The sequence below is a fragment of the Typha angustifolia genome, chromosome 15 (assembly GCF_048772165.1).
Source record: "Typha angustifolia cultivar Huaian chromosome 15, ASM4877216v1, whole genome shotgun sequence".
Lineage (NCBI taxonomy): Eukaryota > Viridiplantae > Streptophyta > Magnoliopsida > Poales > Typhaceae > Typha > Typha angustifolia.
In genome coordinates this window covers 5,641,592-5,669,078 of record NC_133253.1, presented here as the reverse complement: position 1 = coordinate 5,669,078, position 27,487 = coordinate 5,641,592, and the positions used below count along the sequence as shown (strand labels likewise).

General features: G+C 38.6%; 4 protein-coding genes and 1 pseudogene across 4 annotated transcripts; 4 read left to right on the top strand and 1 right to left on the bottom strand.

The window, feature by feature from the left end:
* Positions 1-323: 323 nt before the first annotated feature.
* Positions 324-2,895, top strand: LOC140777517 (beta-carotene isomerase D27, chloroplastic). Its single transcript, XM_073121677.1, has 7 exons — positions 324-794; positions 995-1,087; positions 1,450-1,511; positions 1,630-1,736; positions 2,148-2,243; positions 2,319-2,440; positions 2,648-2,895. The coding sequence occupies exons 1-6, from the start codon at positions 429-431 to the stop codon at positions 2,366-2,368; spliced, it is 774 nt and encodes a 257-aa protein (XP_072977778.1). The 5' UTR covers positions 324-428; the 3' UTR covers positions 2,369-2,440; positions 2,648-2,895.
* Positions 2,896-4,919: 2,024 nt separating this feature from the next.
* Positions 4,920-7,554, top strand: LOC140777515 (endoglucanase 1-like). The gene is made up of 8 exons (XM_073121675.1): positions 4,920-5,139; positions 5,232-5,441; positions 5,522-5,722; positions 5,834-5,926; positions 5,997-6,158; positions 6,616-6,727; positions 6,815-6,978; positions 7,073-7,554. Exons 1-8 carry the CDS (start codon positions 4,939-4,941, stop codon positions 7,403-7,405), a joined length of 1,476 nt encoding a protein of 491 aa, XP_072977776.1. The 5' UTR covers positions 4,920-4,938; the 3' UTR covers positions 7,406-7,554.
* Positions 7,555-7,794: 240 nt separating this feature from the next.
* Positions 7,795-13,124, bottom strand: LOC140777516 (AT-hook motif nuclear-localized protein 1-like). Its single transcript, XM_073121676.1, has 5 exons — positions 12,432-13,124; positions 11,782-11,849; positions 11,512-11,643; positions 8,769-8,930; positions 7,795-8,403 (listed from the first exon to the last, which is right to left on the bottom strand). Exons 1-5 carry the CDS (start codon positions 12,805-12,807, stop codon positions 8,119-8,121), a joined length of 1,023 nt encoding a protein of 340 aa, XP_072977777.1. The 5' UTR covers positions 12,808-13,124; the 3' UTR covers positions 7,795-8,118.
* A 2,438-nt stretch (positions 13,125-15,562) lies between these two features.
* On the top strand, positions 15,563-17,381 carry LOC140778814 (L-idonate 5-dehydrogenase-like; annotated as a pseudogene).
* A 790-nt stretch (positions 17,382-18,171) lies between these two features.
* Positions 18,172-26,857, top strand: LOC140779848 (flap endonuclease GEN-like 1). Its single transcript, XM_073125142.1, has 8 exons — positions 18,172-18,467; positions 18,540-18,719; positions 19,041-19,211; positions 20,309-20,490; positions 20,612-20,861; positions 23,631-23,766; positions 25,756-26,228; positions 26,316-26,857. Exons 1-8 carry the CDS (start codon positions 18,264-18,266, stop codon positions 26,583-26,585), a joined length of 1,866 nt encoding a protein of 621 aa, XP_072981243.1. The 5' UTR covers positions 18,172-18,263; the 3' UTR covers positions 26,586-26,857.
* The last annotated feature ends 630 nt before the right edge of the window (positions 26,858-27,487 follow it).

The window sequence follows — 27,487 nt, the reverse complement described above, 5'->3', positions numbered from 1 at the left end:
TAACTTTTATTTATTTTCTCCCATTTATTGATATGTCTTTTATATTATTTTTTGTATGATATAAAAATTAAATGTATATATATATATATATATATTTTTATAGTAAATATACATTTTATTATCGTGAAGTAAACATAATTTATGTAGGCCGTGCAAGTTGGAGTTCACTATTATAAATTAAATAGAATTAAATTGTAAAATTCCCGTCGTATGTGGCTGCAATTTGATCTCCCTCCCTCCCTCATCCGAGACCAAGATCCCACGTAAATGACTGGCGAGAGGACTGCACTTGTGTCCCCTCCTTAGCCTTTATTTCAATCTACAATCCAGTCTTCACCTTTTCTTTGGTCCACATCACTCCTCTTAACAAAAATGTAGCAAATTTAGAAGCTTCTCTTGCTCCGTTTGGACAATCACAACGTACCTCTATGGAGCTTTCATGCTTGCCCAAGTCTTGTTTCGTGCCACCCAGATGGAATTCTCGCTGCTGCAATCGCTCTATCAGATGCGCAGGGATTGTGGAGGCATCGGGTGTTCCGGCGCCGATGGGGCAGAAGACGCAGTACAAGGATGGCTTCTTTGAGAAGGCGTTCATGTCGTTGTTTGCTAGGAAGATGGAGAAGTTTTCGTCCGGCGGCGCCGGTGGGAGGACTGAGAAGGGCTTCTGGGATTGGGATTACGACAGCTTCGTCGACGTCTCGAGGAGAGTGATGGTGGGCAGGAATAGAAAGCAGCAGCAGGAGGTGGTCAGGGAGGTGCTGCTCTCCATGCTCCCCCCTGGAGCACCAGCTCAGGTTACAACTTGATCCATATGTTCATGGGTTTTAATCAAACACCCCATAATAGCCTCTGAAACGAAGCTTAATTTTGTTAGAAAGTATGATGTAAATTGTCGGTCCGCTAATTAACAGCTTAAGCTTTTGGGTCATCTAGTTACTACCTAATGGATCTTAATAGATGTCTTTAGTAATTTGATCTTACCATGTTGATGCAGTTCAGGAAATTGTTTCCTCCAACCAAATGGGCTGCTGAATTCAATGCTGCATTGACAGTTCCTTTCTTCCACTGGTTAGTAGGACCATCCGAGGTACTTGCGATCTGCTTCTGAAAATTAGCTCTTGAATACCTAAATTCTCAAAGTACCTGTTTGATTTGATTGCCAATTGATACACGTCTTGCAAACAAGTTAGTACTCAGAACCAAGACCATTGAGTATATCGGTTAGTTTAATTCTGAATTGAGCATATTGCTTGCTTATCTTTGCATCATTCTTTCTAGCTTTTTATGCTTAGTTTGTAGCAAGCACTTGTTTTAGCTTGAAATTAATCTGATAAATTTCTGTTCATTTTGCTTTTCATTCCACTGTATAAGTTCTTGCTGTAATAATTTTGCAAACTTCTACTGATAACCTCTCTGTACTAAACATACACTTTTATCTTCATGTGTTAGGTTGTGGAAGTAGAGGTCAATGGTGAGAAGCAAAGAAGTGGAGTTCTCATAAAGAAATGCAGGTATAACAATCTATTTGATTGATTATTACTAACAAACGACAATTAGAAAACATGAGAGGATTCCATGACAGGCACCACATAAGTGTACCAGGACTTCAAACTCATTGTGTCTGTGTAGGTACTTGGAGAACAGTGGATGTGTGGGAATGTGCGTGAACATGTGTAAGATTCCAACACAAGATTTCTTCACCAATGAATTCGGACTTCCCTTGACGATGAACCCAAGTACGTAAACATCCTCAAAAGATGTTTCCAATTATTTTATCAAGCAAGAAAAAATTAATCAAACTGATTATCTAGTCTCTCAATAAAGTTGATCTTTCACGTTTCTTTTTTCCTTTTTAAATCCATTTCCTTCTTGAATTGGTCTTTTTCTCATATATAAACTCTGCGATGAATATCGATAAAGATCATTGTCGTAATAGTAGAAGAGTAAAATGATAATTTCAGACAATTTCAGTGGTGCTCCCTTCAGTAAAAGCCAGTTCTTGCCCCTGATTCATATGATTGCTCCCTCATGAAGTTGACAGATAATAAATCAAATGGAGATGATATCCTAATTTGCGTTTCTAGTGTTTCTGATTTGCACCTAATGTGTCTTTTTTCTTTACTCTTATCTCTTTACAATTCTTGCAGAGTTTGAAGATATGAGTTGTGAGATGGTGTATGGTCAAGTTCCTCCTCCATTTGAGGAGGATCCTGTGTCAAAACAACCTTGCTACTCCGAATTCTGTACGTAAAGATCTTTTCGACAGATCAAAAAGTCAATATGGCATAATATTCTATAACCATGAATATCTTTCGCAGGTTCTATAGCAAACCCTGGCGCCAATGTTTGCCCTAAGCTACAGGCTTAAAGAAAATAACTACATAGTCCAAGCTCAATAAGTATTAAGAGCCATACTTTACATTTGCAGAAAAAGTTCATGGTGAGCTCCACTCCCGATCATCTCTCTCTTTTTTATCGATCTAAATTTTATAGCGACTCGGGAAACAATAATCAGCAGAAAGTTTTCGCCATGGTTACTATTTCTTAAATGACAAAGACTATATGCAATGGCAGTTTACTTTTACCTCAAAATAGTTTACTCTAACCTACTTATGTTTGACAAATTGCTTTACGATACTAATGCCAGGTCCATGTACCAATTGCGCATACTTGCCTGGAACTTTTCGACATAAAGCAGCCACATCGATATAGCATTTCTTCGAATCAGAGTAACTTATTAGGGGGTGTATACATGTTGTTGTTTTGATTTCATCATTTTCTAGTACAGTTATTCAGATCAGAAGATAATGATTTGAGATCTTCAGTTCTAATGTATATATGAGGTAACTCAGCAACAGTTTCATCAATTGGACATATGGTTGCTATGTTCTTGTCTTTGAAGCAGTATCTGCAGTCCTAGGATAACATCATACTGTTTGCAGAAGGAATAAATACCTCATGAGAGTTCTGTTTGATCACAAGGTAATGTAAAAGAAAAAAAGAAACAGGCTCATGAAATAAGCTTCTACTGTGAGTTCTGTTTGATCACAAGGTCACCTAACAGGGGGGCTTTGTCCCAAAAAGATATCTCAAATACACTCTACTTTGATCATCAAATTGCCAATATGGAAGCCAACAAACTAGGAGGCTATGGCTAAGCAAATCCACTACAAACCCAAACTGCATGAATTTGCTGAACCAGATCTGAGTAATGGCAACTCTCATTGCCTTCCAAACAAATTATTCTCTTTTTATAAGTTCACATATTATTTAGAAGCTAATGAAGGTTACCGTCTTTCTTAAAAAGCTTAAGCTGATAGAGAATGCATATTAATCATCTATTAATTAAGGGTGGAGCTACGTTCACGACCCCTACTAAAATTTCAAAATTATAAACATTAAAGTAAGACGTTTGTGTAATTTTATAATTTGGCTTCCTTAATTTATGTAAATTTGTTATTATCATCCTCTTAATCTTTTATTTATTTAACTCCGCATGACCCCACCTATCTCACATATGGCAAACATGGCAACATGGGAGCTTTACAAAATGGGATACTTCGAATATGTTTCATATTAATTAGAGGCTACTAAAATATTTATCTTCTCTGTGATTAGTCTCTAAAAAAAATTAAAAAAGAAGCATATTGATAGGGTATATTTTTCTACTTTCTAGTTAATACGAAAACAACATCCAAACTGATTAATTTCAATTCTTAAATTATCATCCTCTTTATTGTCAAATGTTTGAGCATCTAATTTGATTGCAACATAATATTTTTCTTAACTATTTATACAAATTATTGTTTGTATTGAGATGTGTATTTTTTCTTAGCGATCTGAATTTAAAGTTTTGATATAAAATCACACGATAAAAGTCGTCATGCACCAATTTCAAAAAGACAAAGACTCATTGTGGAGAATTCCCTACAGTCCACCCTTCAGAGTGCTATCAAACTTGTCGATCGATGTGGACTAGGTGCCCTCCAATTGGCAGCTCTCAAATGGAGATGATTCATTCAATCTACGTACGTCTATAACTTTAATTTTGTAGGGAATAAAATCCCATGCTATATGGGATGTAGCAGAGGTAGTACGTCCTATTTGCACATAGAAGGCCACAAACACCATGTGAATCGGCAGTGCATGCAGCTCCTTCTTGATTAATTACAATCCAAGCGGATTGTGTTCGGATTCAGTACTATCGATGCATACATATATTCGTTCCTGACAAGTCACTCGTAGCTTGGTAGGTTTATTCGGATTCTGGATGGAGATCTAATCCGAATCTAGTGAATGAATTCCTTACACCCAAATCCAATTGTGCAGGATAACGTAACCCTGGCACAAGTGGATTGAACCGTCTCTCTATATCTCCACACGTGATATCACCCATCTCTCCGTCCGTGACTTACTGCTACCAGACAATACGAGACGCAAAGCGTCAAAGAAGACGGATAAAAACGACATCTGCGAATAACTATTCGCGGCAGCGGATCTTCTACGTTCGCTGTTGCATGGATCTTCTGGGCCGTGGAAGTCAGAAGCGGGCAAGTGTCCGAGTGTACGCAATTCTTGCAGTCTCAGGTTGCATTAAGATATGATGCCCCGTCTCGGCGCCTAAAATTACGGCGGATAAACGACTATTTTCGACGGCGTTTTACGTGGGTTTTGTCCGCTATCCGGAATAAAAGCCCAACGGTCTCAACGACCGTTGCGCATAAGTCGATATCTTATTCGTATTTACTATTCGACCTCCGGTTTCCCGCAATTGATCTCGTGAGCGTATTGGGCCCCCACTCATAACCCATTGCCGAATTCAAGTTGCTTCTAACGACCAACTAACGTTGTTACCTTCACTACTCGGCTATAAATTCGGCGATAACACCACCACCACCTTCTCAACTCACCAAGAAAAAGAAAAAAGAAAAAAGAAAGATGGAGCTCAAGACTCTCACCTTATGTCTAACAGTAGCTTTTATTCTTCAAGTCAATGCCGCTTATTCTTCGCCGAATTACGCCGATGCACTCGCGAAATCCATACTCTTCTTCGAAGGGCAACGCTCCGGCAAACTGCCCGGCGATCAGCGCGTCTCGTGGAGAGGCAACTCCGGTCTATCCGACGGCTCTCCTTACCAAGTCGGTGGATAGATTGATTCTATTAATCTGCGAAAACTATGTATAAGATTCTCTGCTAAGACTTAAAGACGTGGTGTTGGTATATGTTGTAGGTGGATCTGGTGGGTGGTTACTATGACGCCGGGGATAACGTTAAGTTTGGCCTGCCCATGGCCTTCACCACCACAATGCTGGCGTGGAGCGTCGTCGAGTTCGGCAATTTGATGCAGGGCGAGATCGAACACGCGAAGGCCGCCGTCCGGTGGGGCGCCGACTATCTCCTCAAGGCGGCTACGGCGACTCCGGATGCCCTATACATTCAGGTTTTCTATTTATTTAATCTGAAAGCTTAAGTTGACGGAGAACAACGATAGATATAATATTATAATATGCGCTATTGTAGGTGGCAGATCCGAACCAGGATCATAGATGCTGGGAGAGGCCAGAAGACATGGACACGCCCCGTAACGTCTACCGAGTGACGGCGCAAAACCCCGGCTCCGACGTCGCTGCGGAGACGGCGGCGGCATTGGCGGCGGCGTCTATAGTTTTTAGAGATTCTGACCCTGCTTACTCTGCTAAATTGCTTCAAACTGCAATGAGAGTAAACACAACAATCCCTACTAAAATCTGAAGCATTAATAAATATAACTAACAAAAGATTATGATCATATGTTTGGTTTGGTCTTAAAAAAGTAGGAGCTTTTGATTGCAGGTGTTTGATTTTGCTGATAAGTATAGGGGAGCATACAGTGATTCACTTAGCTCTGTGGTTTGCCCATTCTACTGCTCCTACTCCGGATACCATGTAAGTGGGTTAATTTAGGAATGTTTCAAATGATGTCGTGATCATAATTAATGTGGGATTCAATACCCAGGATGAGCTCTTATGGGGAGCATCATGGCTACATCAAGCGTCAGAGAACATCTCATACATGTCGTACATTCAATCGAATGGCCACACATTAGGTGCAGAAGATGATGACTACTCCTTTAGTTGGGACGACAAGCGCATCGCCACCAAAATTCTTCTCTCCAAGGTTCCATCTATATACCGTTGTTAGAGAAATTAATTACAATTTCACTACCTCTCTAAAGGAATACTTTTCAACACCACCTCATGAATAGGTCACATGTACACTCTCCACCGTCATGAGCACATGAAACTCTTTAACACACACACAAACAAAAGAACCATACTCATGTAGCCTTCACATGAACAGCAAGTTCTTATTTCTCCAATATACCACCTATTGTGTTATATAATCAGAATTAGTTGATCTTTATAAAGATTTCTTATATGTAACAAATACGGCCCACCACACTATAGTACTATCTTGACATAAAAATTTAGATTATTAAGTCACGTACAGAAGTATTATGTCTTTTAACGTGATGGACTATATAGGGAATCCACCTCCCAGAAGAAAAGGGCCTACCTAATACAAATCCACTAGCCTCAAATTTTCTTCTTTTTGTTTTCTTCCTCCAAAACAGGGCTTTCTGCAGAACAGGATAGATTCGCTGCAACTATACAAAGTGCACTCGGACAACTACATTTGCTCTCTGGTTCCAGGATCAAACAGTTTCCAAGCCCAGTACACCCCAGGTCGACATCCTTTGCTTGCTTTTACATAACTTTGAAAGCCATAGTTTTCTCAAGAAGAAGATTAACTAAAACTACTGACTTAAATAGGTGGGCTTCTTTACAAGGGAAGCGAGAGCAACCTCCAGTATGTGACATCTACAGCTTTCCTCCTCCTTGCATATTCCAAGTACCTCGGGTCAAATGGGGGATATGTCTCCTGTGGATCCACCACAGTTACTGCCTCAAACCTTATCTCATTAGCCAAGAAACAGGTACGAGTAACTGGAACCAGGATCACAAGATAGTTTTTATATAGCACTCTTTTTCAAGACCTCAGGCTCATGTTGGAGAATTTGAATGCTTCAGGTGGATTACATTCTCGGCCAGAACCCAGCTCAGATGTCATACATGGTCGGGTTCGGGCCGCGATATCCGCAGCATGTCCACCATCGTGGCTCGTCGCTACCGTCCGTGCATGATCATCCAGGCCGCATCTCGTGCGGCGATGGATTCCAGTTCTTGTATTCAGGGTCTCCCAATCCTAACGTGCTCGTCGGTGCAGTGATAGGCGGTCCAGATAGTGGGGATAGGTTCGCAGATGACCGGAATAATTACCAGCAGTCGGAGCCGGCAACTTACATCAATGCCCCCATGGTCGGAGCCCTGGCTTTCTTTGCAGGGACGCCGGTGTTGCGCTGAGATGTTGTATGTCATAGTTGTATGTGAGGTGAACTTTGAGCTTTGTAGAATATATGAAGCATGGTAGGGAGGGATTTAAGACTCATGAGATCCCCTGACCATGTTGGTAACTTGAAGGAATCAAATTTGAAAACCATCCTTTAACGTGACCGTCCTAAAATTTCCCAAGTCAATAGGAAAAAGAACGTACCAAAATTTACAATTAAATCTGCCAGTAATGAAACCACGCAATACAAATAGCTCACTTCAAAGGTGACAGAGATCTGCACAGTGCCAGGGACGTTACGATTACATGCACGAGCACAACAGCGTAGTTAGGAACCGGAAATAACTGTCATGTTCACATGGAGATGCCAAAGAAAGGGACCCTTCTTCAAAGTACAAAATCGTTGAAGCTAATAAATGTAGAACAGTAAAATTAAACACCAAATATGTCAAGTTTCTACTAGTAACAAACCTAGCTGAACTAGTAACAATAGACTCTAAACAGCACCGATAGAGACTTGAGGAAGAGTTATGAGGAAGAGTTACAAGTAAGCCCTCTGAAGTTTCATTGCTTGATTAAATGACCTCATGCGTGTGGGCAAAGTTTACAAGTTAGAGAGATGAAAAGGTAAGTTCCTGATACTTTGAGGCAGCTGTGAGAAAGAGGTGTCAAATTCTGGTAAGTTAGATACCTCACAGAAGTGGAGTAGACTATTTAAAATCTGGCTTCACCCTCCAGGGACTGGAATGTTGACCTCCGTTGCAGAATTCTTTGCAGCAGGTGCTGACTGCAGAGGAGGAACCCAATTTTCTCCCTTTAAGGGAGAAGCGGTGACGTTTACTTTTGGTGTTGCTACTGAACTCTGCTGCCCCTGTCCACTGGTGTAGGTGTCCATCCCTGCACTGGAAATAGGAATGGCAGCTGTTGGGTTAGAGACTGATGCAGTATCTAATCTTGTTTTCTTTGTCTTCTGCTCCAACTGGTAGCTTGGCAAGAAACTTCCTACCACAACCTGATAAAAAAAATAGCAGAAGGAACCAACCATCAAAAGTTTGATTTAATAATTAATACATTCTCAGGGGTATTCGACGCAACTGAACATAATATTAACAAATTAAATGCATGATTAGAAAAAAAAGATAGTGGAATAATTATTTTTAAGTAGAACAGCATCTTATGATGGAAAAGTTCTCATCAATAGATAAAGTAGTGCACCTAGCAGAGATGAACTTTTTTACTTGCGAACATATGGAATTTTAATCATTAATTAATAACAGAAAAGATAAATTCCCTTGTTATCAAGGAGGAGGTACCTGACTTGTACACTATAGGGATGTAAAAGCATCATACTTAGCACCATGAGTAAAATAGTATTACCTGAACAGGAGTGGCAGCCACCAGAAGACCAGCAACTCCTCCTCCCACAACGCGACCATCTGGGCTAGCTAGGGAAACACTCATCCCACCAGCTCGACTTCTTGTCCCACCATTTTCAGATGGCATAAATGATCCAGATAGGGAAAGCAACTCAAAGCGACCCTGAATAAAAGATTGAGATGAACAATCAGAGCCTAATTAAACAGAACAATAACTCGATTAAAAGATCCGAAACTTTTGATTTTGAAGAATATAAGAGAGAGAAGTTAGTCTGCCTCTGATGAGTCATGCTAACCTAGAAAAAGAGGCTTTTACTGCAAAATATGTCCTATAACTGCTGGCTTTGTGGACTAAGTCTGATATAGAATGAGATCACTGGGATACAAGAACCAAGATCATCCAAAAAATTGTACGAGAGTTTCCTAGCAACTCTTAATTTTCACAAATTTATTTCTATGAAATAGGTTTATCTATGGGCGACCTAGCAAAGTTATTTAACCATAAGACTGAGATGAACTGGTGGCAGGCTTCCACTTCATATTATTCAAGAGATCATGGATTATGATGGGCTAATCATATTGAGATTTTATTTGTCACAGCATGCACCTGCCTCAATATCTTGTTGCCATTATTTTATATCCTTGTATCACATTATGTGCTGGCAGAACAGTGGGCATGTCCAATGGTGCGAGTTTATCTGCAATAGCATGTACTGTCCTCACACGTTAAGACTACCTTTTTTACCTTATATAGCAATTTTACTAAGTTTTCCCTGATTTTAGTCAGTGGCCCTTATGCACATGCATTAAATCAGTATTTATATTCCCATTGCTGCAGCTAAGGGTGCTAACCCCCAATGCTATTAAAATCTGATCCTTTGGATCCTAAAATTATCTTATTTGACTTAGATATCTATCCAGCTTTCAGTATATCTAGAAACCAAGCCGATTTCAGTTCTGGTGGGATTTTAATATTAATAGTAGAACTCAATTACCTATGTGATTTGGATTCTGATCTAATACGGAAATCATTTGGAATCTGACACATGGTTATCCCTAGTCAAGACTAGTTTTAGAAGCTCAATTTGATTCCTATACCTGTATTGAACACAAACCCATTCTCAAGAAAATATATTTGAGGTGTATTTGCAAATGAACAAGTATTAATCAATTGCTACCCTGAAAAAAGTGATGCAAAAAAATAATAATACCATTTTGTTCCAAAAGGACAGTTGATATTAACTTTGTCTGTGAGAGATCTACCTTTAAAAGAAGTACAGTGACAATTATAAAACAACTTTGTTATGTTCCCAAGTCATGCATTAATGAATCAACTACTTAGCCTACTTTCAAACTACCAGTTTATGGATAAATTTGTCCTCCAAGTCCAATACAACTTACTAAACAAGACAGTAGATATTCCTTAAATACTGTCTTATTCGCATGATAGTAAATAAGCAGATGTTATTACATCAGACTGGCAAAAACTGAACATGTTGCCCTACCTCACCAACTAATGTAATCGCTTGTCACATTGACAGGTCTACATGAAACAAAAATTGATCAAAACTTTGTCCTACTTGATGCAGATCTAATTTTTCTAGCTAAATAATCATTTATGTGTGCACTAAGTTGTCATATAGAATCATTCTAGTGGTGTCATAACATAAGATTAAGATAAATAAAGTATCCTACAACAGGAGAATAAAAGAATGTCCTTTTGGAAGTTATCTAGGTCAGCATTTCATGAGAAGTAGAAGGGATGAAACCAGATGATCATTCACGAAGAAAGAGAAGAAAATGTGCTAAGTATATGAGGCAAAAGAATTAAGAAAGATAGGAAAGCAAATTGTGTATCTCAAAAGAAATTTAATCAAAAGGATCATAAATGATCATGAAGAGAGTTGCTCTGTAAGAGGAGCATGATAACATAATATTGCAATCCCTCGGCCATATCTCTTTTCTCTTTCTCTGCCCCCTTTCTCTACCTTGGCCAACATCACTATGGCAATAGTATCTCTATCAACCAATTTGGTTTAGATGCTTGCATTATATAGATCACATCTAATATATGTACCTTCTGATTAGATGTTCTATAGGCTTCAAGCATGATAGCACGTTCTGATCATATGCTTGAAGATTTCTAAGTTATACATTTTTAAAGGTTTTGATCTCCGTCAATTGGTTCAGTTCATAGACATTTCCTCATAACATACCCTTAGATAGTTAAGCTTTTTCATTCATTTCACATTACTTAGATCTTGAAAACATAGTTTTATTCTTCATCGTCATTTTTCAGCTAAACAGAAACTGAAATGTGGTTCTTGTATTCCATAGTACCGTCCACCATATCAGGTAGCACTGATTCATCCCTAGCTTTAACCAACTTATGAGTCATTAAATGTGCATGATGTCATCTATTTGTTGGTCATGTGTGAATGGGAAGTTATGTAGCTCATAATTTTGAGCTTTATCCATGGTATATGTCACTCTTTACAGTATATCATTTCTAATTATCATACAGTCTGATGTTGCTTCCCATTTGACAGCCATCTACCTTTTATCAATAGCTGAACTACAATCTTTGCACTCAAGGTTTTATGTCCATACCACCAATTTATCCCCATGTCTCAAAAGCAAAATATTAGTTTATAACAATACAACAAGCTTTTTTAAGTCAATAATGTATGCTTAAAATGTAATACATTGCCACAAGCTTGGAAAAGGAAGGAATTGTTTCAGACCTCATAAGTCAATGTACCGCCTGAAGAATCTGGTTGGCGAAGTGTAGCACTTGATATTACACCATTAGCAGATAAAATGCAAATAGCTCTAGGCCCTTGCTGAGAAAATGATATAATCTTCATAGTTACATCCTGACAAAACATAAATAACATCAGCAATATTATAACACTACAGTAGATACTAAACAAAGCAGTAATTTGCAAGGTACATGCTAATTTACATTTTTTTTTACCAGAAGAAACACGAGACTAGTTTCAAGCAAGCCATACCTCACCAGCGCCAACAGTGATGACATGAGGTGTAAAATTTGCACCAGCAGAGCAAGCGACCATTTCACCTGCACAGCAAAGGGAGGCCTCAGAAGGACACACCAAATACTAAACTTGACAGGGAAGGTTAGAACGAGAGAGGTGAAAACCACAAACAGGTCTTAAAACTTCCAAATATGACCACCTAAATTAATCAAGCATGAAACTAAGTTTCCATCTGGATAACTGGTACTATGACAAGTGACAGCATATGCTATAGGGTCCCATTGCTGACAAAATAGCATCAGGACCATATCCCCAGCTATTTGATATCATCGGTGCAAGCAACTTCTAAATCTGAATCAGGTCCCAACCTTGGGACTGTAAGCAAGTGGTCTTAAGATACTATCTCAGTATCTCACCCAACAAAACTTGCATCTCTTTACAAGAATCTACGCCCATTCCTTGGCAGATCTCAAGGTATACCATGGCCCCACTAAGACCTGTTCCCAAACTGCTGCGACAGAGTTCGTATCACAAAGACAGAAAAAGAAAAGATCAAATCTTTAACCTTATTACTCCAAAAATGCTTCTTGCGACAAAACTATTCAACTAAAGTGAAAAATATCACAATAAATAGAGAAAAAGATGGGATTTTTGCCACAGTTAACCTGATGACTCCAACTCGAATCCATACTGCTGCTTGCTCACGAAAACCCCCGGCCGCCCTCTACCCCGCTTCATTGCCGCCCCAACCGCCGACGCCGGCGTGTACTCCGACTCCGGCGCCGATGCCGAGATAGGCACCGGATTCAACGGCCGAACCAAGCTCCCGTCTGGCGCGTACTTCCTCGGCCTCCCTCTCTTCTTCTTGATCCCTTCCACCGCCGGAGTTGGCACCAACGCTGCCGTCACCTGCGCCACCTCCGGCGCCGTATTCTGAGACGGCGTCGGTGCCGGTGCCGGTGCCGGTGCCGGAGGCGGCGGCGACGGCAGGTAGCTTCCCGCCGTCTCTTCCGGGACCTTATCTCCTTCCCTTCCCTCCATTAGTACACGGACACTCCGGATCAGCTGTCGGCGAGTCGATCACGTGATCTCCACCGTCCGACTGAGACTTTTCTTAGGGCTTCGTTAAGCTCTCGCCATTGGAGATCAGAGAAAAGCTCGTGTAGCGTAAGCTCGACTAGAGTAGAAAAAACAGAACTAAAAAAAAAAAAATGAAAAAGAAAAATCTCGGAACCGGATCCGGTTCTACGCCACCGGTCGGAATACCGCTGCCGATTTCGTCGCCCAACGGTCTCGGCGGTCTCCGGACACCGATGATGTGAAGGAAAAGAGAAAGAGAAAGGCGAGAGAATAGAGAAAATGGAAATTTTTAAAGAAAAAATGAACAAATAAAAAATTAAAAACAGATTTATACGAATACTTTAATTGGAGGAGCTACAAATAACGAAATATTCGGTTCTCGATAGGAAATATTTTTTTTTTTGCCCGTCCATTAAGGAAATAATTAATAAATGGATGAAAAGGGTATAATTGGAAATATACTATGGCTTTTTTATTTTTGTTAATTGCTCGAAATTTTTTTAAACCGGAGGAAACCGGCCTTTTGTCACCTGGCCCTTGTCCCTTTTCGCCAACTAAAGGTTTACAATAATAAAAAGTAAACAAATGCTTCTGATTAGTCCCTTATTTACAAAAATGCCACTGCTTTAGTAATCTTCGTCCATAAGTTCGCGTGCGCTCCCTTTTTGGCTTAATAATAAATTATTAATAATGTGCGGTCCGGTTCTCGTTATCTCCGGTGATCGAATTGATGGCTCACCGCTCAGCTCCACTGAGAACAGCTATCGTGGCCGTCCAATAGATCTTGATCCTTTCGATTATGTGCATCGCGATGCGTGTGAGGGCTGAGATGAATGTATTTGGGCCGGATCGTGTTATGGGCTGTAGAGGGTCTCCCGTGGTCTTTCTGGACTGGCCGATGGTCAAATGGAAGAAGAAGCCAGGTGATAATTTGATGGGAAATTTGCAAAATACACCCTCAAAATTGTGCATATACACAAAATTGACATGAGCCTGATTGGTTCCTGTTATCGTATTAAGGTGGTTAGTCTCTCGTGGAATAAGAGTGCAATTTACTTAAGCATTTGGGAAGTCAAAGGATAATATCACTTGAGAATATTAAATTTATAGAATTAGGTAGACTGCACGCACCATTGTTGATACACTTGCCAGTTGCCAAACTTTTTATTTTTAGGCCAATTTGGCAATTTCACCTTCCAAACAAGACAGTATAGGATACTAATATATATATATATATATCAACAATATTTATAATTCCAGAAAATTCGATTTAATGCTCAAGCGCGAAATCATATATTTAATTTCGAGAGCTACCTGCCTAATACCAAGTGGCTCTCGATAAGATGGAAAAGAATAAAAAATGAATAAATGTTGGTGGTGGATAAGGATAGGATTAATTAATTAATTAATTAACTATGTGCCGATTAGACTGTAAACATAGATTATAGGTAGCCCCTTTACTAATTTGATGACCTGGCAGTATCTGGGGGTGGATAAGGGATAAACATAGATAGATAGATCACCAAAGGTAAAATAGCAGGAAATTGCTCCATCCGGATCGCTGTTCATTTTCGGCAGGGAATCAAGGGATGCCAAGTGTTAAATGGTGGAAAATGCCTACTATCTTGGTTGCGGCGGATCCAACCCGCATGAGCAGCCTAATCCAAACTAATTAAATCTGCAAAAGATCCGCATTTTAATGTCCAAAATTCGGCGGCCATTATGTGCGTCTCCTCTTCTTTCTTCTCTCTTCTGAAAGTGAGCAATAACTATGTATATATATATATATATATATATATATATAGACGACCTCATCCTCCTCGCCTCATGACATTAAAAACCCATACATATTTATTAACCAAGAGAGAGAGAGAGAAAGAGTAGGAGAGAGATGGGGAGAGGTGGTGATGGAGCCGTAGATGTGAAACAGCAGAAAATGGCTGCTTGGTTGGTGTCTACCAACACCCTCAAGATACAACCTTACGATCTCCCAACGTCTCTTCTTGTGTTAGTATGTATGAGTCAAATGTTAAGTCTTTCTATCTAAGTACTCCTTGTTGTACCCCATGAACGTACTCAAATCCTTTTTTAAGCCCTCATGATGTTCGGATCCGGATGAAGGGGATCGGCAGTTGCGGCAGCGAAGTCCACTAGCTACCTCAGGGTTAATTTATCTGATCTTCCAGTCCACTAATAGACCCCGGATAGTTTGGAGAAAGAGATACTAACGTATCTGTATATATATATATATATGATGATGATGATGATGATGATGATGATGATGATGATGAATCGATCTCTGTTGATAGACAATGAGTTGTGCTCACTATGTGGTGAAAGAGTCGATGGTAATAGGGCATGAGTGCGCTGGGATCATAGAAGAAGTGGGCAGTGAGGTGAATTTTCATTAGCCAAGGGCGACCGTGTTGCGTTGGAACCAGGGATCAGCTGTGGACGTTGCCTGCACTGCAAGGGCGATCGCTACAACCTCTGCACTGACATGAAGTTCTTCGCCACTCCCCCTGTTCACGGTTCACTAGTAGCCAGGCCTCTCAATATTTATTATGTATATTTCCGTTTCTTTCTTTCTTTCTTTCAGAATTCTTCTATATCAAAATTTTGGCAGTATTTTACATTCAAGTAATTAATAATTTTTGTCTATGGTAGATTGTGCATCCTGCCGATTTGTGCTTCAAGCTTCCTGATAACGTTGAGCCTGGAAGAAGGCGCAATGTGTGAGCCGCTTAGCGTTGGAGTATACGCATGTCCGTGCTAACATTGTTCCTGATGAGAATGTGCTCATCGTCGGGTGCCCGACCGACAGGATTAGTCACGATGCTTGCAGCGCGCGCTTTCGGTTCTCCGAGGATCACCATTGTCGATGTGGATGACTATCGTCTATCCGTTGCAAAATCTCTTGTCGCAGACGCCATTGTTAAAGTCTCTACCAGCTTGCAGGTAATTCTTTAATTTGTACTGCCATATGATCTATGTTGCATTCAATTAATGTGGTTAACTATATATAGTGTACAATCTTCTCTTACACACACACACACCCACACACCCACACACCCACACACCCACACACCCACACATATATATATAAGATGTAGACGAGGATGTCATCCGCATATAGAAAGAAACAGGCGATGAGATCGATGCGAGCTTCGACTGCGCTGGTTTTAGCAAGTCAATCTTAACTGCTCTCAATGCTACTTGTGTCGGTGGTAAAGTTTGCCTTGTTGCAATGGGCCATAATGAGTTGATCGTCCCCCTTAGCCCTGCAGCGGCAAGGTATAAACTGCGTAATCTCACTAGCTAGTATATATACTCATGAAGATGCATGAGAGGATGATAACGAATCTTCCTATAACCTGTGACAGAGAGGTTGACATCGTCGGAATCTTTCGCTACAAAGACACTTGGCCGCTATGCCTCGAGTTCCTGAGAACTGGAAAGATCGACATAAAGCCATTGATTACGCACAGGTTCGGCTTCTCCCAGAAGGAGGTGGAGGAGGCTTTTGAGGTCAGTGCTCGTGGCGGCAATGAAATCAAGGTCATGTTTAACCTCTAGATTGCATGATATGCTACTCATTGCTCAGAGAGTTGGTAGCATGTAGTCACAGTTGCAAGTATTTAGACTAAAGTGGATGTCTTCTAGGCAAAGCTCAGTACTTAGCTTCAGACTCTGGTAGTATTTTAGTCCGTGTTTCTTGTAGTAATTGGCTTGAAGTCAGAATGACACTGGAGGAAGTCAGTTTGTCCTGTGTTTTGATGAGATAAAACCAGACTTCAATGTTGAAACATACCAGTGGAGTTATTGAGCCATAGCAGCCATGTGGTTATCTTGTAACTTTGTTCTAAGATAAGAGGAACTTGAGATGTCTTGGTTTGATGCAGGGGAATCCTGCCTAAGTTTTCCTTTAAGCGTTTCTTCCACACACTTTCATCCAAATTGTTTGTTCTACATAAATTTAGACAACCCGGAACCCATATAGACCGGAGGGATGGGAGACGCTCTAACCATTCCGGCAAGGCTGTCAAACTAGGACATTTGATTATGTGCAGAGTTACCGACGAGGGAAATATGACTCCTCCTCCTCTTCGGTCCCCATAAAACTCGCTTCCGATTAGCTTTAAACAAGGCATCTCCCCAATCATTAGACTCTTGATGCGCGGCAACTTGCCCAATGGCGGAAGGAATTCGAACCTCTTTATGTCAATAGGATAAAGCCATATTAAATTTTCATATCTGGATAGCAGCTCTATCCTCGTCATCCAACTTGGGAACCTGGTGCCATTATAGGAATACATGTTCAGCTCCTCCTCCTCCTTGTCAGATGCAAATCTAGCACGACAACAACTTCTCACCAACGAGTTCATGCGGTCTATTACATTACCTGACTTTCCTCTTTCCTTATTAGCATCAGACTCTGAAGCATCTGAATAAGACACAACATCTCCCTCTACCAGCTCTAGACGCCTCAAACCAAATTTTAGAGCTCAACCTCTCTATCAATGGCTGCAGAATGGCAGGAGACCAAGATTCTAAACCATAATTTAGAGCTCAACCTCTCTATCAATGGCTGCCCGGTGGAGCAAGATTCGCCAAAATATTCACGGTGACTGACACCAAACTTGGGAGATTGTTAAGTAGGGCTCGGGTTTATTGGCATCTTTCCTTTGCTTCCAGAGAGAGAGATTGAGCAGGCAGCCGGCTTCGATGAATCCAAGCTCTTTTCCTTTCCACTTAGCGGATGGTATTAATCCTTACCGTGAGTAAAGTTGTATATGTATGGAGGAAGATAAGTATGGAGTAGAACATTAATTAGACTATTTGAAGAGTGTAACGTAAGTAGGATAAATTATGTATCAAAAATAGCTAATTCTTATTAAGGTCCACTTGCACATCTTCCTATTCCTCCGGTGTGAAGACATCTCTAATGTTGAAGGTCTTGCGAATTTATTCAGGAGTCTTCCCTTTGCTCAATTCCCTGACAGTTTGGCAACTTAAATTTAGCAGTCCTTATTCACCAACAAATAGTAGAATAGGAATGCATATGCCAAAAATATAAAAATTGTTTTTGAGCAGTAAAATTGAATTGGAATAACCTAGTATGGTTTTCATCCGAACAGATTCGGCCATTAGATACATACTAATATATCAATTATATTCTTCCGATAACTTGAAGCCTAGAGGAAAGCAAATCCTTAGTAAAGGACAAGGTGAGTTTTTCATATACAAATTAATATATGAATAAAAATATTTTGTAAGTAGTTTATTCGTAATTAAATCACATAATAGGTGGTAATTTGCAAAAAATCTGTGCTCTTAAAAAGTTAAAACCCTCTCCCTTCTTTCCCCCATTTCGTGCTCCTCCTTCCTCCCCCTTTTCCTCTTCGCCAGTTTCCCCAATGGGAGTAGGCGGAAACTTCTGGGACCTCCTCAAGCCCTGCGCGCGCCACGAAGGCGTCGACTTCCTCCGCGACAAGCGCGTCGCCGTCGACCTCTCGTTCTGGATCGTGCAGCACGACGCCGCCATTCGCGCCAGGTCCCCTCGGGCCCGATGCCCTCATCTTCGCACCACCTTCTTCCGAACGCTAACCCTATTCTCCAAGGTATCAATGTCGTCCTCTTTCCTCAAGGAATGGTGCTTGATCTGTGCTTTCTGAACCGTTCTTTGATGGCAGATGGGGGCTTTTCCGGTGTTCGTGGTCGACGGCGAGCCGTCGCCGTTAAAGTCTCAAGCCAGAATTAAAAGGTTCTTCTTGTGGTCGGGTTTGGATCCAAAGATTGGCAAGGATGGGGAGGAGACGACTCCAGTGAAGCAGCGGAATCGGGCGTTTACTAGATGCGTTGAAGAATGCGTGGTGAGTAGAAATTGGAGTGGATTTTCGTGGGTTTTAAAGTTTATTTTGGTGTTATGTGTGCTCGTAGTTGACTCTGGGAATAGGTAAAGGGTGGAGATTATTCTTTGTGATTCTTTTGATGTTAAGTACTTATATCGAATTAAATGAAGATAAGTAGTTGTTTATCTGCTCAAGGACCTGAGTTAAATTTATTATAGTTTCCATAGTAATTTGTGAAGTTCAAAAGTTACTGACTTTCGAAATTGTAAAATTTGTTCCTTTTCAGATATTATACGTTGGCTGGTTGGATTTTGGGCTCATGAGAAATTGGTTTTCCTATAGGAACTGCTTGAACTCCTAGGAATGCCGGTTCTAAAGGCACGTTGTGAAGCTGAAGCTTTATGCGCGCAGTTAAACAAGGAAGGTCATGTAGATGCTTGCCTAACTGCTGACAGTGACTCCTTTCTGTTCGGGGCTAAATGTGTCATAAAGAGCTTCAAATCCAACTCTAAGGTAAGCTGCAATGGTTTGTTAGAAGGTGCATGGCTTTGTATTTGTATTACTGCAAGTACAATTGGACTTCTTTTCAATATTATATCTTTTATCTTTTTCATGTCCGTACCAAAGCTTAAAAATTTTAATTTCTGTTTAGGTCCCAAGAGAAGTGAAACATTCCAGTATTTACAGTTGTATGAGAAAAATGAGAATAGAGCTCCTAAAAAGGGCCTCTGAATAAGGATTTGTTGTTTAATTTAGTTTAATAAACATGTATATTATTCAGAAAAAATGACAATAAAATTTAGAACATCTAAAGTTATAATCAAAATTAAAAGAAAGTAATGAAAAAATGTTACTTATGGGAGAGGGTGAGACACCTTCCATCATCCCATACATTGGGCAACTTCTGCTATAGCGGCGTTGGTACTGCTGGTAGTACCGGAGTGAATCCTGCCGCTGTAAGCAGTAGGTGACAAAGTTTCTATCACTAATGTGAATAACAATCTTTGGCATCAACTAGGTGGCGCACATTGAAAGATAGAAAGATAGGAGGAAAAACTCACAGGAGAATGAAGACCTATACTTATTGGATGTCAATTGCTGCTCGATCTTTGCATGTTGCTCAATTGTTGCTCAACAATCCTTGGCAAACTCTCTCTGACCCAGCTGCTGAGAATTGCAATGTCTGGCATGAGATGGACAGTACTTTTCAGAATTTGTAGGTTATTTGAAGTTCAAAACACCTCAACATGAAATTAAGATCCAACCTCCAAATAGTCATTTTCATTTTATAGTATTAACATAAAGCTTCAAATTAGGCTCCTAAACATTGGGAAGTCAAGATATACTTTCACTAGACTTTTCTTGGCCAACTTGTAGCTATTCATAATACTTGAAATTTGATCCTTATACTTTAAGTCTTTAACCAGAATTTATTTTTATCCTCATAGATTATCCTTTTGGTGTTAGCAATATTTGACATATTCATTTCATTGTAAGTTTCTACTTATATTTTTTATTAGGAAAGGAGAAGGAATCATATGCTATATAGGAAATCTTATCAATTGTTAGCTGTACTTTCTCAGCGAACATGAGCATTATAACTTATGCAGGAACCTTTTGAGGTCTACAATGTATCAGATATCGAAGCTTGTCTTGGCCTGAAGAGAAAACAAATGGTGGCCATTGCTCTTCTGGTTGGTAATGATCACGATTTGCATGGGGTACCTGGTTTTGGGGTTGATACAGCTCTTCGCTTTGTGCAGTTGTTTTCTGCAGATGACATTTTAAATAGGTAATGGTTTAGGACTCTTTAGATCTATCAACAGCCATTCGCCATTCTATCTATGAGATCACAACATATGCTCTTTAGAAAAATATGAAGAATTAAAGATAAATCTGTTTATGTTGTACAGGTTAAATGAAGTTGGCAAGGGCATTAATCCATTCCTTGAGGAAAGCATTAAATCAGATTTTGATGTCCTCCTACCATTCTCAGATGAGGGTTCAACAAATGCAAGATCTCCACACTGTTCACACTGTGGTCATCCTGGCGTCAAGAGAGCTCATAGCAAGATCTCTTGTGAATATTGCTTACTTGATGGTTCCAAATATTGTATCAAAAAACCAACTGGCTTCAAATGCTTGTGTCCCACCTGTGATAAGGTACATCTAGACATGCTTATGTTATAACTTGGCTTGTCATTTGTGGTTTCAGAATTTTTTTTTTTGTCTCTCTAGTATTTAGAGTGAAATACTCAATATGCTCCTTGGTTATTTCCATTTTGATTCCCGTTATCTGTTATCTGCCCTTTTCATTATGACAGTGTTATTAAATTTCTAGAGGTTAGAAACTTAGAATACATTTATGTCAAACAAAACCTGATATGCAGCACCTTTGAAGAACATTTGCATGATGCTGCTTGATAATATGTTGTAATTTTTTAGTCTGGCTACTATTGCACGTCTCTTGGAATGACATTCAGCTCTATGACATGAAGCTACAATTTGCTTCATTTATAGTGTATTAAATGTTCCTGCCGCATCCCCGAGAGCATGTATATGCACAAAGTAGATGTGTAACTGGATACAAGTTATTTGATACTGAATCGGCTCAGAATCCGACTAACTCGGACATAGATCTTAATTTTATGATCTATATAATAAATGGGCTGGATTCAGTATAAGTAGTTTAGGATCCTATCGGATTTGAATTTATATTCATATCAAGAGTGAATATCCATTGAAGCCTCGATGGATATATAATTTTTTTTTCTAAGAAGTCTATAAACAATGGATATATAGTTCAATACTTAAGTTATGTAAATAGAAGCCTTGAACTTCTCTAATTCCTATATAGTATGAATAATTTTGAGTCTCAAAAATACCTTAGTACTACCGTTATATTTGCTTAATATGTTAAAATTGTTTTGTTTTGGGTGAGATGATAGAAATATTGTGCTCTGGTTTTATTATGAACTATCATAATTTAGTGTCGGGATCGGATCGGAATCATGATTGACCGCCTAAAAAACAATATGTATCGGCTGTATTAAATCACACTATTTTTGAATTACATAAAAGTCTAAATATTTTTTTTAAAAATGCAGAGAAATTCTAATTTGTTTTGAAAAGAAATGATGATAAAATAAGAAAATAATAATTACTCATATATGAAGCCTAAAAACTAAAAAATAAATTTAAAAGAGTACTCACTTAGAAAAATTAAGAGAGAGATGGTGGAAGAAACAAAAAAAAAATTATTGTTCAGCTTCTTCTGTAGTGAAGAAAAAGAGAATAGAGAAAGAGAGTAGAAAAATTGAAAGGAAAAGAACTTATGCTTCTAAGGTGAAGAAGAAGAAGAGGAAAAGGAAGAGAAAGAGAGAGAGAGAGAGTTGAAGAATTGAAAAGAAAAAAAAAGTGTACTGCTTATGCAGTAAAGAAGACGAGAGAGAGAATGGAAGAACTGAAAAAAAAAGAAAAAAAAATCACAATTTTCTGCTTCTGCAGTGAAAAGAAGAGAAGAGATAAGAAAAAAATTGTAGCAAGGAAGAGGAGAAAAAAAATACCCGAGGGCCGCGGAGTTCGCCAAAGCTGAGTCGGCATCACTTAAGAAATATTGATTTCTATTCTCTCTATCTGATTGCGAGAGAAAGAGAAAGGAAGATGATGATAGGGACCTCAATTATTGATGTCCTAGGTCAAATGTGTGTCAGATCCATAACGGATTTGACCCATTTGACCCAAATCGATCTATCCCAACTCGGATAAGGTATTGGCTAAATTTTGGATCTATGGCTGTGAACTTGTGACTTGCTTCTTTGGAATAAGATTATCGTGTTGTTTTTTTATTTTAAGTCTAACGTTAAGTTGTGAGGAATCCAGTTCATTATCTGATTGAATTTGAATCCGGTTTGAGTTTGATCTAATTGGGTAATAAATGGACCAAATATGTATATTATATTTACGTTTCTATTTTAAAATCTGATTCAAGTCTGAATTTGACAAAATTAAATGGATATGGATCCAATCTTTATATATATCCGACCAAATCCAATTCATTCAACACCCCTAGTTTCGAGTGTATGCCATTTATTGCCATTTGAGCACATTCTTCATGATACTTCTTAGTGAGAAACTTTAATTTGAGTTAGATAATTGAGCCTATAATTTATTTTTATCTGGTATCATATTTCCAATGTTTGCCTCAAAACATTAGCCATGTAACTACTACTTCAGTATATGTCAGATGTTATAGGTTCTTGCTGTTTGTTCTGTATGTTTTCTCTCTACACTATGTCTTGGAAGTAACCAATGAAATGTCTTACCTGTGCTCAACATTCTGAGTACTTGCTTCACTCTAAGAACCATTTTTCCACTGGTAATTATTTATTATGACTGGAGAAACTCTTGAATTTTAGAGGCAAATACTGTGGCAGTTATCTTTCAAAACCTTTAACGTATTCCATCACCTACAACCATTGGCTCTTTTTATGCAATGTCCTTATGGCTTATAGTGAGTATTGGTAGACGAACAAGAATTTAACTTAGGATCAATAACATCTTCATCACATCCTCAATACTTAATAGAGATTGCTTCTAATGTGCTATCATAAATTTCTGATGTCAGTCTTTATTATTTTTTTCATTGTTTGACACTTTTCCAATTAATTGTTACCTGTAACATGCTAGTCTCTTCCTTCTTATTCTTTAAGAAATATCAAAAGATATCTTATCCTGAGACAAGTTCTTATTCTTTTTGAGAATACAGTATTCTCACCTACTAAACCTTTCTTTTTAAGGGTATCATAACTTACAGTCTCTTGTTATCAAATATTTGGACTTACCTTATCTATTAACTCATAGCATGTTACAACCTTGTTCTCTTTGCTTAACAATTTCTTTTCTTTTCTGTTTTTCATTGTGTACTATTAGGATCGCAAGATTAAGAAGCAGAAAAGGCATGAAAGTTGGCAAATCAAGGCTTGTAAAAGAATTGCTGCAGAGCAGAATTTTCCGAACAATGAGATCATTGAATTGTATTTATGTGACAACCATGGAAATTACAAAGGTAAACTCTTAAAGACAATAGAAATTTTGTCAGATTAGATTTGTTATTTTTTGAAGAATTATTAGATAAGGATAGAATATTATGGGTGTCAACGGGAGGCATAGGCTATTGGCTTTGGCTGTCTACTACCTGAATATTGGCCCAAAATTGACTTGCTAGGTTGCCCCTAGGTGCAGATTGCATAGCCCTGCAGGTAGTCTCAGGCCAGATTAGGCCCAATGAATGCAATGATTACTTTAGTGACCCTTGTTTTCCTACTACGGCACATCGTAAAACCAATTTCTTTAAATGTTGTTTCTCAAAAAATATTTATAAGCTTGAAGGTTAGATGATAATTTATTTTGCAATTCAAGATAAGAAAGCAATTACCTTATGAAGACATTTATTAGAGATGTAGACATTTGCAATTCAAGATAGATGAATGCAATGATTACTTTAGTGACCCTTGTTTTCCTAATAGGGCACATCGTAAAACCAATTTCTTTAAATTGTTTCTCAAAAATATTTATAAGCTTGAAAGTTAAATGATAATTTATTTTGAAATTCAAGATAAGAAAGCAACTACCTTATGAAGACATTTATTAGAGATGTAGACATCATTTATCTGACACAGAAGATTTTATTTGCATCATTGCCGTTAGAATTCACACCACCCGATATAGAAGACTGAGTACAGGTGGAGGAGTTATAACTGCCCCAAGTGTGTGTAAGTGATTTGATCTGTCGGGCTACTTGAGCCATCACAAATGGGTACCCTTCATTTGTGTGGGTGGCTACATATTTCATCATGTGAGAGGACTGAATTGTGTACTGTTAGAAGTTCAGAACTTCCAATATCCAACTCTTTTCTATAATAGATGTGCTTGTGTCCTGTGGTATGTTTCCATTGAACCATTTCATGCCTCTGACTTAAGGTTCTAAATATACAATAATCAGTTGTTTTGCTTTTGTCTCAATGAATAGTGGGATTCTTTCATATTCGAGTATTTTACTCTCAATTTATTTTTGAAAATCTTGAGGAATAAGGACTTCTCGTGACAAGTGACATTGGTGTTGACTATTAGGGGTTCAACTTGCAGTTTTTGGAGTTAGGAGGATAATCTCTCAAGAGGTTATTTTAAATGCCAAGTGATAACAGCATACACTGTGCTGGCTAGTTCAACTCGTTTTGATCAGCTTGGATTACCATGCTATCTGGCATAGGGCTATGGGCTAACTAAGCATAATATAATAGAGGCTACACATTGAGGTGAAATGTGAGTGACTGAGTATTAGAAGTAATAAAGTCAAAAAAGTAGTTGGATGTGATTTAGGAGGTTTTAAAAATAAGGTATTGACACTTGCATTTAACATTTTAGGGGAAGTTATATTTTATTCCCCTGGTTGCTAGGTCTAAATTCACGTTACTCTCCTATAATTTTATTTATGTCACTTTACTCTCTTATGGTTATGTCAAATTGAAATAGTTATTTTTTTCATCATTTTTGATTAATAAATCAAATTTAAATTATTAAAGATAAAATTTTAGATAATTAGATAAGCTTTTTAATGTATTTAAAATAATACCGATCAGGTTGCAGATAATAAAATTATACCTACGTTCAATATATTTATTATTTAAAATTTGATCTGTATTATCTTTTATGCATCGGAAAACTTATCCAATTATCTACAACTTTATCTATAATAAATATTTTTAAATTTGATATGTAGATTGGTTAAATATGATGATAAAAGTAACGATTTCAGTTTGAATATAACCATAAAGAAGTAAGGTGACACAAATGAATTAAAGATGGGTGAAATAATTATAGGCCTAACGGGGTAAAATGTAAATTTTCCAACATTTTATATCTCCTACTAAGTGCATTTGCATTTAACATTCTAAATAGCAGCTCTTGATTTACTTTGCTGATTTTACTTGGTAATATCTATGTTGACACGGATATCTTATAGAGAATCTCACAGTTTTGAATTACCATTTTGTAGAAAATGATGGTCCATCCCTTAGGTGGGATAAGCCTAAAGTTGAAGCTCTGGTTGACTTTTTAACTTATCATCAACATTGGGAACCATCTTATATTCGGCAGAGGATGCTCCCAATGTTATCCACTATTTATTTAAGAGAAATGGCATCAACTTCAACTGAGTGCTTTCTGCTCAATGACCAGTATGAATTTCATTCAATTGAACGGGTAAAGATACGATATGGTCATGCTTATTACTTAGTAAAATGGAAGAGAGCTAGCTGCAGTACGATTCTTCATGACCTCTCCAAAGGGGAAGATGAGTGCGAGGAGGGGGAGCATACTGAATTATGTGAGTCTACTGACATGTTGGATGAACCAGAAGTTCCACAGATCCTTGTTGATGATGGAAGCTGGTTCCTGTTGACTGATGAGAATATGGAGCTTGTGCAAGCTGCATATCCAAAAGAAGCTGGCAGGTTTCAGAAAGAAAATGTATGCACCAAGACATGTTTAATTTGTGCTTTTGATATTGTTCCTTTGCCACCTTATTCCTAATCAACACCCTGTGAATTGTTGCAGAGGTTAAAAGAATTGAAGTCAACAGAGAGAAAATCCAACTCGAGTCCTGGGAAGGAAAAGCTGGAGTCGAGTAAATCTAATGGTGTTCAGCTTAGCATCACTGAGTTCTATCGTTCGGCAAAAGTAGTAGCACAAGCAAAGCTAGGTGAGGAACCCCAGAAGAACCCACCAAGAGAAGAGCAACAAATAAGGAAGGAGAGGAAAAGAGTATCTAGTGATGCGGATAAGAATCTTTCCAAGTCTGTTCGGCGGCGCCTCCTGTTTGATTAGCTGCTCTCTCTCTCTCTCTCTCTCTCTCTCTCTCTCTCTCTCTCTCTCTCTCTCTCTCTCTCTCTCTTGTGTCTTTATTGTCTTTTTTCTTTCTCCTTGAATCTTCCGGTAATGGCAGTTATCTCTGTAAATTAAGTAGAAATGATGTATATATATCTAAGCCTTAAGTGTCGAGTGTTCTTCCAAAAGAATGCAAATGTAATGAAGCAGCTGACCATGGTAAGTAGGTTGGTAACGGAAACCTTATCCTTCATACACTGGTTATGAGTTTAGCTCGACTTGTCTTTTAAACATCTGAAAATTTTGTGGTGAGCTTGAGCACTTCTTGTGTAGTGAAGGAGCACCTGGGATCAAGCTCGATGGCTGAACTGAGCAGCAAGCTTATTCGGTACCACAACTACAACTGAATAAAATAATTAACAAACTCATGAAACATGCTAGTTGACTCTTGAGAACAACTCTGCTCTAAATTGTGCAACTTGAGGCATTAATGCATAAGAAACATGACATCCACTAGGCCAATATGATCTCCTATCCAATGCATTCTTAGTAGAATAGAAGGACCTTCATAACATCCATCTTTTATTAGGATATAAAAAGGGATACTTACATTTTGACTACTCAATTGTAGGTGATTTTTTACTTCCACTCTCTCTTCTTTCTTTCCATAAAACTGACCCACCTCAACTATCTAAAATCATCAGATCTCCTAACTGTGTTAAACTGTTAACAAAGTTAATATAAAATGATATTATGCCCCTGGAATGTTTAGGATTTATATCTAAGGTTGTGGTTTGGGAGAAAGATGAAAAGAATTAGAGGGTTAGGGATGGTCACGAGATTTATATGTGGGATTGGAAATTAAGAGAAACATGAGAAAAAGGAGGAGAAATAGGATAGTA

Coding starts and splice junctions, on each gene's coding strand:
- LOC140777517 (XM_073121677.1), top strand. CDS start 429: ATGGAGCTTTCATGCTTGCCCAAGTCTTGTTTCGTGCCACCCAGATGG. Junction 1,737..2,147: donor TCCCTTGACGATGAACCCAA/GTACGTAAACAT, acceptor CAATTCTTGCAG/AGTTTGAAGATATGAGTTGT. Junction 2,244..2,318: donor ACCTTGCTACTCCGAATTCT/GTACGTAAAGAT, acceptor TATCTTTCGCAG/GTTCTATAGCAAACCCTGGC.
- LOC140777515 (XM_073121675.1), top strand. CDS start 4,939: ATGGAGCTCAAGACTCTCACCTTATGTCTAACAGTAGCTTTTATTCTT. Junction 5,140..5,231: donor CCGACGGCTCTCCTTACCAA/GTCGGTGGATAG, acceptor TATATGTTGTAG/GTGGATCTGGTGGGTGGTTA. Junction 5,442..5,521: donor CGGATGCCCTATACATTCAG/GTTTTCTATTTA, acceptor GCGCTATTGTAG/GTGGCAGATCCGAACCAGGA.
- LOC140777516 (XM_073121676.1), bottom strand. CDS start 12,807: ATGGAGGGAAGGGAAGGAGATAAGGTCCCGGAAGAGACGGCGGGAAGC. Junction 11,644..11,781: donor TCACTGTTGGCGCTGGTGAG/GTATGGCTTGCT, acceptor ATGTTTTGTCAG/GATGTAACTATGAAGATTAT. Junction 8,404..8,768: donor TGGCTGCCACTCCTGTTCAG/GTAATACTATTT, acceptor TTTTTTTATCAG/GTTGTGGTAGGAAGTTTCTT.
- LOC140779848 (XM_073125142.1), top strand. CDS start 18,264: ATGGGAGTAGGCGGAAACTTCTGGGACCTCCTCAAGCCCTGCGCGCGC. Junction 18,468..18,539: donor CGCTAACCCTATTCTCCAAG/GTATCAATGTCG, acceptor CTTTGATGGCAG/ATGGGGGCTTTTCCGGTGTT. Junction 23,767..25,755: donor CAACCATGGAAATTACAAAG/GTAAACTCTTAA, acceptor ACCATTTTGTAG/AAAATGATGGTCCATCCCTT.